The sequence below is a fragment of the Populus trichocarpa genome, chromosome 18 (assembly GCF_000002775.5).
Source record: "Populus trichocarpa isolate Nisqually-1 chromosome 18, P.trichocarpa_v4.1, whole genome shotgun sequence".
NCBI lineage: Eukaryota > Viridiplantae > Streptophyta > Magnoliopsida > Malpighiales > Salicaceae > Populus > Populus trichocarpa.
In genome coordinates, this window is record NC_037302.2 from 9015958 (window position 1) to 9026350 (window position 10393).

Consider the following 10393-nt stretch of genomic DNA (forward strand, 5'->3'; position numbering starts at 1 on the left):
GCACTCTTTTGTTTTTATCATTAAATATCTCACTGTGCTTTCTACTCGTACTGTGTAAATTAGCCCGCTTAAGTGGATGGATAGGCTGCTGCCTTTACTCTACTATACACCTAACTTATTGCCTGGACATCGCTGCCTATTTATCAACTTTCTTGGATACCGACCGACCACGTGTGAAAGGGGCACTGGTCCGTCACTTTCTCAAGGGAATAGCAAAGTGGCATGTATGGGTGGCCGCCCGTACGGAGGAGGGGCTTCTTATTCATTCATGTGCTCTTTTTTTCTCTCAAGGGAACAGCAAAGTGGCATTGCATTTATGGTTGGACACCGTATTTCTGGATTATAGTTGTTATTTAAAAAATATATTTTTTAATATTAAAATAATATTTTTTATTTTTTAAAATTATTTTTTATCAAAACAATTTTAAAATATAAAAACATTAATTTTATATAAAAACAATTTTAAATTTTTATAAAACACGATTCCGACTGCATTGCTAAACACACACGAAAATCACGACATCTCATGATGTAAACTAGATCATTCTTACCTGCTTCATTGTAGATCAAATCAACTTTTTGTTTTGTTTTTAAACGTAAATAACATGTTTATGTATTGCTAATGTATTTCTAGTAGAATTTTTTTTTTTTAACCATGAAGGGAACAATACAATGTGACTTAGTCACTTTAATGCGTCTAGAAATAATCTAGATGGTCGGTGAAAACATGGTTTGATATAAAAATAAATATGTAAAATGAAATTTATTTTATAAACATTAAGATGACAAACTATTAGATCAATTCAGATTAACCAGAGTTAACCTGTTAATCCACATATCGAGTTATGAGACCCGATCATTTTTATGGATCCAAAGATAACTAAGATGATCGGTAAAAACATAAAAATAACATTTAAGATGAGATTTTTTTATATAAATGTCAAGACGACAACATATTGGATCAATTCGGGTCAACTTAGCTTAACTTGTCAATTCATATACCGAGTTATAAGACCATGATAACACAATAGAAAATATATCAAAATAAAATTTGAAGCTCAATTTTCAATTAACACAATTATGAAAAAAGTCAATTTAAAAATAGAAAAAAGAAATAACCTAAGTCAACTTAGATTAACTTGCCAAACATGCAACCCGAGTCATGAGATTAAGATAATTTAATAAAAAGCAAATTATGAAGTTCAATCTCCAATAAACTAAATGTTGAGATATAAAGTTAAAAAAAAATTGATTAAAAAAAAAAAAAAACTTGAGTCGATTAGGGTTGTCAAACTCGTGATCTAGATCATGAGATGAAAATAACCTCATTCTAAAGAAATAAAAAAAATCACAAAGTCTAATTCCTAATCAATCCAATGTTATAAGATAAAATTGAGAAAAAAATCAATTAAAAAAAAACATAAATTAACCGAATTAACCCGTCAAACCCTTGTTCTGGATCATAAACTTAAGATAACTTGATAAAAAGTAAATTGAAAAAAAATATAAAATCTTATCCTCAATCAATCTATTGTTAAAAATTTAAAATAAAATTGAAAAAAAATATAAATTAAAAAATTATTTTAATAAATAATGTGATATGAGAAGAGGGGCACAACACATTTTTCTTCTTTTATTTATTTATTTGTTAATTGCAAATAATATTACAGTAAGGGCAGACCTGCACTCAATCCAAAGACTTTAATCTTTGCTGCAGACCGAGGAACTTTATGCAACATATGGGCCCTCACTGTCAGACCCACCAGAAATTATTTCGGTGCAGGCTTAATAATTCATGCAATTTTGTCGGGTGGAAAACAGTTTTTATATATATATATTATGATTTTTAAAATGTTTTTTATTTGGAAAAGTGTGAAGATGATATATTTTTTATTTTTTTAAAAATTATTTTTGATATTAGTGTATCAAAATAATCTAAAAATATAAAAAATATTAACCATATGACTTACATAATAGAAAACAAATCAAAACAAATCATAAGATTTATTTTCTAAATAACTCAATGTTAAAAAATAAAATTAAAAAATAAAAATTAATTTAAAAACAAGATAAAAAACTCGACTTAATCAAGTTAACTTATCAAACTTGTGATCTATGTTATAAAACTTAAATAATCTCGTGAAAAATAAATTAAAAAATTTATAAAGTTTAAACTTTCAATAAACATAGTATTAAAAAATAAAATAAAAACAAAACTAAAGAAAGAAAACAAATCACCATCCCAATAAATAATTGATTTGTGAGGATACATAAAAACCTCTCCTCTTTTTTAGTGTTTTTGTTTTGTTTTTTGTTTTTTTGTTAATTGTTAATTTGTTGGTGGGTTTCGCTCTTGCTAGTTGCTACAATTAGAGATGAGAGAGGGTCTCCATTTCGAGATCGACAGCTCGGAAACAAGAACACAACTCATCAATTAAAGAATAAAATACAGGCAAAATAAAGAGCCCTTCGATAATGATAGAAGAGGGGTCAATACACATGCATAATTGCACGCTACGAGGCTCTTCCAATCCAACTGAACTCCCCCCATGCGCCAAACAAACCTTCAAGAGGCAGCTGTATTACCACTTAATAACACTATAATACATCACCTTAGCACAGACCAATCCTTCTAGCATCCCAAACTCCTTCCTCTTGCAATATTGCAATGAGAGCTGCTAATATATATATGTTTTTTTCTAGCTTCCCACATGGCATCCCTCAAACACCTAGCACCTAGCAGGTAACCGAGCACGAGACAGGTAAAATATTATCAGCTCTAGGTTGTAGATCTGCAGCATTTTCCAGGCGCTCCCAAGTCAATCTCCGCTTCTCAGCTTCCACACTTGACAAAGAGTCTTGCTCCTCCAACTTACGTTGGCAGGCTAGCACTAGTTCTTCATCCATCTCACAGAACATCTTCCGAATATGCTGTGTCTGAATAAGTACTGATTGGTTCCAGTGATTCAGGGTGTTCTGCTCAAGGGCTGAGAAGACAAGAGGCACAATAACCTGACGGTTATGTTCAATAAGTTTAAGGATCCGTTCATTGTTCCATAGCAAGTGAGCTCGTTCAGCCACCTGGAAAGGTGAAAGCAAGCTCATTATTGTTCTCTGTACACAAATACATAGCATGTCTTAAGAACATCTTCACGGATTTGAAAATTCCTCATCGAGTATAGGATAGGACAATGGCTAATGTCCGAGAAAATGCCAATGACTAGGAATTCATCACATTGCCGTAATGAAAATAATCTATTACCAGTCAAAGTACAGAAAAATCGCAATGTTCCAAAACAGTGTTATTTTTATTCTTTGATGCAGCAATTTTTCTAGCTATCTCTGATTTAGCGCCATTCCTTTTGCAATTTCCACATAAAAACATAAAAAAACAATGAATAATTACGGATATGATGCATGAATAGAAACTATAAAAAATCATTCACATTGTAAACTTGGAGGCATTTTCAATAAGCTGTTTGGGATAATGTTCTCCTTTATCCTGTTGAAACATGCAAGACTTGTTAAGTATCAACTACCAGGATAACCTGTCATTTATTTCAAATTATTTATATAATGGAACTATTATCCCACTCTATCAGAGAGCCTGTCTTACCATTTTAGTAAAAGGCGTAAGTGGCAGAGCTTTAAAGATCTTTCTGATTACAGATACAATTATCCAACCAACTGACACAGAAGCAAGAAGTGACAAGGCCAATGCAGAAACAATTCTTTGAAAACTCCTTTCATTGGATCAATCAAAGTACATGATATTGCATTAAGGAATTGAAAAACCACTAAATAGGAAATATAAATAGATTTGTAATAAACTACTCAAATAAGTAGTAAAATTCTTTAGAAATAATATAAGCCATGAATAATTAACTAAATAATGAGTGTTAATCCTACAATCCCTTCCTCATTTCCCATTGTGCTAAAGAGTGTGGACGTTTGAGTCCTTTTCAAGGCATAATATTGAGAATGTTCATTGAATGAACAATTTAATAAGGTCATCAGTTTGAAGATTTATCACCACAAAATTTGTACTTCTATGATGGGGTCTGGGCACAATGTCCATCAGTTGAATGCATTTCATAAGCTTCTTTACCTAAGCAAGTTATCAAGAATGCAGTTCTACACTATTAGGAGGCTAAGAAACAAATAGTATCACATGAAAAATTTAACTGATCGGCGAGCATGGAAATTGAGTCAAAAGATTTAACAAACACAACTCATTTAAAGAGGTCTTTACCTGATAATGAGAGCTATTGAGGCAGCATCTTATTCGCCGAAATAGTGGGACCATGATCTTTTGAAACTCATCCATACCAGTCATCTCTAATATTTCTTCTAGCTCACTTATAAACATCAATTCCTTCTGGCTGTTAGTCACAGGCCAATACTTCAACAGTCCCTTAATCACAGGACTAGTCAACCTTGGATCCTTTTCTATAAACTGTACAACACAATAAGTTAGTTGCTGGTGATAAATACCCACTGATTTTGGTTTGTGCAGAGGAATCAAAGCCCTCCAGAGAAAAATTTTGTGTTCCTCTTTCAATGGCAATGCAAACCCACTAATAACACTCCCAAAAATTTCCAACAGCTCAGCAATTCCATTATGACGTTCAGTTTCAAAGACAAAATGATAGATGATATTGCTAACTGCTTTTCGGATAAAAGGCCGGTGCACCATGAACTTTCCATAAATTCTATGTAGAATGGTTTTCAAACAGTCTCTTTCTCTTGGGTCCACAGAATCAAAAAGCTCAAGTAATCTCAAAATGAAAGCATGATCAACATGCTTCTTGGCAGCCTTGGCATCAACAGAACTAACAAACCTAAGGAGTAGATCATACACACTTTGCAAATGTGACCAAGCAGGATCAAACATTGGTTCTTCATCTTCTGTTTCCCCACCTGTGTTAACAGTACGATACTTGGGTGGAAAAACCCTAAACAGGTTATTTGCACACATCTTACAAATTGCAGCAATTGCGGGTTCAGTAAACTTAGCAGATCCGGATGAAACAAAATCGACAAGATCTATAAGCACTTGATGTTTAAGATCTTGCTGAACAGCATTTTTATCTGGATCACTGCAGTCAGAAACCTCGCAACAAAGGTTTAATTTACTGACAAAAAGGTTTTGCTTCTGCAGGTTTGAGACATCTTTGAAGGATAGATGGGGATCCACTGCCTCCATTCCAGCCATTATGCTTGCTGGAAATACTGCTGAAGATACCCGTTTAACAACATTCAACCGACTAGAAAAAGAATTCCCACCATTTGTAGGTGGCCCCGAGCAGGTAGAATCATTGCCACAATCAATCCCAGTAGAATCCAAAGGATCAGATTTGGGGAACTTGCGGGGAATTTTGCTAAGGATTTGCTTGAGCATGGCAGTAATACAACAATTTTCAGCACACGAAACCCTGGATTGCAGTTAAAAGCAATTTATTAGAATATAACAAAGATGAAGATAAAAAAAGAGGGGAAAGGGCAAGGATCGGTTCTTTGCTTCTTAAATCAGCTAGGAAATAATCCACAAGCAGTAAATGATTATATGTAATAACAAGCCTTTAAACAAATGCACCTAAAAATCTTAATACCTCCAAAACTATTATAAGTAATAAATTAATCTATAAAGAAAATTTTCATCACTTGAATTGCAACTAAAAAACCCTTAAGAAAGAAAATCCAGATCAAATTTGATACCAAAGAAGAAAAAAAAAACGTATAATTTTCATAACCACCAAATATAATCCAGTTTGACGGAGAAGTAAACTAAAATCAGGGATTATGCAGTATTTTTCCTATTATTTGGTATTTCTAAATTGGGTTACTACTGTTCTTAATTTTTACTGAAGTGTAAGGACCTTCTTAGGGTTTGGTGAGCATTTTGTTGCTTTTATAGAAGGGAAAAGAGGGTAGGAGAGCCTATCCCCATTGTTATATTTCTCCAAGAACTACACTACGATTGATGCCAAAGACATTTTTATTTTTGTTGCAAAGGAGAGGAGAGGTTCAAACACAAGAGCTGTTTGGGAGAGGGCCACAACTCATCATTATGCCAAAGACATTCCAAGTAGAAATTGAAATTGGAAATATTAACAATTCTGTTTTATTTGGAGCACAAAATTATAGGTGCATTATTGATAAATTGCATACCTAACAAATTGAAAATACTATTCTGTGATACTATTTCGTTAGAAACATAGACCACATACACCACCTCCACTTGGCTCATCTTTTCCAAATATTTCGTATCCAGCTCTGTGAATTAACATAGAACCATAGATGATGAGATCCCTCCCACCACCATTACAACAATTCCCTATTCCTTACAATTAATATTTAGCTTCAGCATCAAAGCTGACAACCGCAAAATTGTCCCAGTCAACTACATTAATTTATGAGCATACTTTTTTACAGTATCGTCACTCAGAAAGCCACTGCAAAAACCTAAGTAAGAAAAAAAAAGAGTACACAGATCAACCCTGCTAACAATCATTTTGACACCAGAAACACTAATGGGGGAACTCACCAAATTAGTGATCACAACAAGGGACATTTACATAGCAAACATTCTATTAAAGAGAAACAAGAAACAAAGAAAGTAGCGAATCAGTCCACAGCAGAAAATCAGAGGATATATAAAGTCATAGATCTGGGAAAATTATGATAACAAGATAAGTGAATGATCAATGATCTACCCATATCTCAGATCTTCATTATAACCCTTTTTTATATAAATAAAAAAAAAGAACTTTATATAACTACCATTAAATATAGTGTAGCATTTTCATATTCAACCAAAAGAATTTTGAGCTTTAGGCAGTAGAGAGAAAGAAAGAGAACCTGGAAATGAGCGAGACTTGGAGAGAGGAGAGATGTTTCAGTAAGCAGAGAAATGAAAATGTTGGTATAAGAGAGAGAGAGGGATTTACTATTAACAGCTTTTTTAAAGAGGGGAGAAAGCAAACTACTTTTTAGTGAATGGGGAGGAGAGAAATTTTTTTATTATGAGTCATTGAGATCTCCATGAATTATGAAAGAAAGAAAGAAGGGAGGAAAAGAAAAAACCCCCTCGATTGAAGAGAACAAGAGGAGTGGCATTTTCGGTGCTTTGCAAGAACCTGTGCGCCAGTCACCACCCCCACACAGTACTGCAAAATCTTTTCATTAATCTATCACTGCTACTGTGATCGTAGTTTAAGGAAAAAAGAGAAATAAAAAGAAAAGAAAACAAATGAATGTCCAGGCTCGGCTGGTGCGGGGTCCCACTGTTTGTCCCAATAATTTACAGAATATTAATCATGTAATATGGGACTACTATGTTTCCTGTCTTCTTTTCTTTTTGGAAATTTAGGAAATTCACTCACTACCTTAACCTGTTGAATTTTAACCTGGCACGTTCAATAGTCAGATGATGATGATGTCCGATTTTAATTTGTCATGTTCAATGGTCACGTGATTTTTGTCTTATGACGACATGCATGGAGATAGCATGTTTTTCTTTTCTTTTCTCTTCTCATGGAGAGGGAGGGTCGAGGAGGACTTGAGTTTCATCTGGGTCGAGATTCAATCTGCCGATGGGCTCCAATTTCTTATCTTTCTTGTTACCATACTTGTAAAATATGGTTAGAGTCACCATTGTTGTAGAAACTAATTTGAATTGGTGGAGAGAGGTTTTGAAGTGCGATAATGGTTGTTTTTGTTTAAAAATATATCAAAATAATATTTTTTATTTTTAAAAAATAATTTTTAATATTAGCACATAAAATGATCCGAGAACACAAAAAAAATTATTAATTTGAAGTAAAGAAAAAATAAAAAAAATATATATTTTTTTCAAAAACGCTTTCGAAACGCAAAAACAAACAAATCCTAAGAATCGAAGCCTAACTTTGACCGGGTTATTTAGTTGACTCGACAAAACTCATTCAACCCGATCTATTTTTAGTGATCTTGTCAAATCCTGGCCATGTCAACTATTTGAATTATGTTTGTTAATTTGAACTTTTCGGTCTTTAAATTATTATTTATTTTAAAAATTAATTAAAAATTATGTTACAACCGAGGTTAGAAGTTGTGTTGAGATAGAGACATGTTTAAATTCAGCATACTAAATCATTTTTAGTATAGTATATCATTGACTCACTTGATTGTTCTAATGACCTATGCATTTTTCCAAATAAGTTTTTGGATCATGTCTAACATTTATGCCTTTCATTTTCATCTATTTTTTTTTTAACTTTCTAAGAGTCTTTATTGGTTTGGACGGAGTTCTCATAGGCCTAAATCTTCCTTGCATTTATTTAGGACCTTGTTTTACTTTGGCCTATTTGTTTATGCCCACGAGTCATAGCCTAAATAGTTAGAAACTAGATTTGTTACCCGTGCTTCACTACGGGATTAAAGAGCAATTGTGAAATGGTTAGGTTCTCGATAGAAAGGCATACTTGTCCCCTCTAATTCATTTGACCATTGAGCAAAGATGTGATGGTCTTATATTCGTAAGTGTTGTTAGCTCACTGGTGAATGAGCTGGGCGACACTTCATGATTGTAAGCAGGTTACTTTTTTTTTTTATTAACCAGTGCTGCCTAATTTCATTAATGAGCCAGGCAATGCTTCATGATTGTGCATAGGTTACTTATTTTTAATAAATGCTGCCTAATTTGTTGAAATGGACGACACAAAATAACTTTTGTACGAAATAAGAACCAGTTTGTGACTTTCTTAATTTTTTTAAAAATAATAATTTGAAGCAACTTGCAAATTAGATCCTAAATTTTTAGATTATGCAAAAGGATAAGTTATGTGTGCAATTTTATTCCTAGAGTTATTTTATGCCAAAAATTTAAATGAATATTAGGCAAACAAGTATAATCTCAAATTCTTGTTAAACAAAATTGGGTATCTATAGGATTTTTTATGGTTTCCAATTAAACAAGCCTAATTATTTTAAACAATGGTTAAAATGTTTATAAGAGTCTAAACTTTATCAATTAAACAACTAACATTGGATTTTTTTAGGGTTTCCAACATTGGGATTCACTTTTTACAAGTAAATAATTTGATAATATTTTTGTTTAATTGAGTAAAAATAGGCCATATTGTAATGAATTAACTTTTTTTTTTTATCAACACGTACTAAAACTAGTTTTTGAAATCTCAATTGAAGAAAACAATTGCAACATACCTATAAGTGTTGCTCAGTTCCATACGCAAAGATGAAGGGATTTCAACTTTGCTGAGTTCCAGACATGAAAAGGGAGGGATTACATGTAAACCCCTGATCTAGAATTTATTAAATTAGTGTTTGGTGGAAATGTTCTATTAAAGAAAATAAATAATAAAAATAAAATAAATATGCTATTAATGGGGATGAAGGTTTCCCGTGAGTTTGTTTAAATATATCAATGTTTTTAGTTATAAAAAAGTTTACGAAAGTACTAGTGGTCGAATAATACATATAAAATTATATAAGGGCAAGTAATAATGACATTGTCATAAATAAATCAAAGTTTCTCGTTGATTTCTTTTCAAATGTTGCTGGCCTCGAATAGGGAAGAAAGAGAATTTTCTCATCTCCTTCAAAAATTCATGTTTGGTTCTTTTTTTTTTTCTAAGCTTGGTGGGTGTTTTTGAGTAGTTTACTTGGAAAAAACTATTCAAGGTAGAATTGGGTTTTCTACTTAGAGGAAGCTTGGATTTTGAAGAGGAGGAGCAAAAAGTGTGAAGAAATTGTCAAGAACTCACCAAATTTAATTTAAATTTGGTTGGTAAGATATTCTTTACCATATATTTTCTTGTCCTAGTGGGTTTATTGTGAGAGGATGGAAAACCCTAACTTCCCAAATTCTAAGGTTTAGGACCTTGTTTGGGAATTGGATATTGTGTTAAATTGATGAAATTGGGATAAGATGTGTAATAACTAGAATGAAAATATAAACAGATTTGAAAATAATTCAAGAGAAATTTTACACTAAAGCTAACTATAAGAGAGATTTATGGAAAATAGAAAAATTGGTTTAAATGTAATGGGATTGTATATTTATTAAATGTACATGTATGAGTATTGTGTTTAAGAAAGATTTTGGGTTGAATATGTGAATTACATGTGGTATGTGTGTTTGGGGGGAACATTGTGGATTTGAAGTTTATATGTTTTTATGATGTTAAAGTTTATGGGTTAATGTGAAGGGTTTAGAATTGCTAATTGAAGTAGAATTCTTGATTGAATGGATGTTTGGTATATTGTGTGTGTGTTTTGATATTGAAGGAAAAATGTTCTATTTGTATGAGAAATCGCTAGATGGGATTGTGTATTGGGTTTATATTATTGGAAGAAATATGCTTAGAAATATTGTTTAAATTGGCCGAAT

The 10393-nt window shown here is 32.3% G+C and overlaps 1 protein-coding gene across 1 annotated transcript; it reads right to left on the reverse strand.

The window, feature by feature from the left end:
• Positions 1 to 2413: 2413 nt before the first annotated feature.
• On the reverse strand, positions 2414 to 7212 carry LOC112325727 (serine/threonine protein phosphatase 2A 57 kDa regulatory subunit B' kappa isoform). Its single transcript, XM_024592675.2, has 3 exons — positions 6862 to 7212; positions 4253 to 5435; positions 2414 to 3081 (listed from the first exon to the last, which is right to left on the reverse strand). The coding sequence occupies exons 2-3, from the start codon at positions 5399 to 5401 to the stop codon at positions 2737 to 2739; spliced, it is 1494 nt and encodes a 497-aa protein (XP_024448443.1). The 5' UTR covers positions 5402 to 5435; positions 6862 to 7212; the 3' UTR covers positions 2414 to 2736.
• Between the last annotated feature and the right edge of the window lie 3181 nt (positions 7213 to 10393).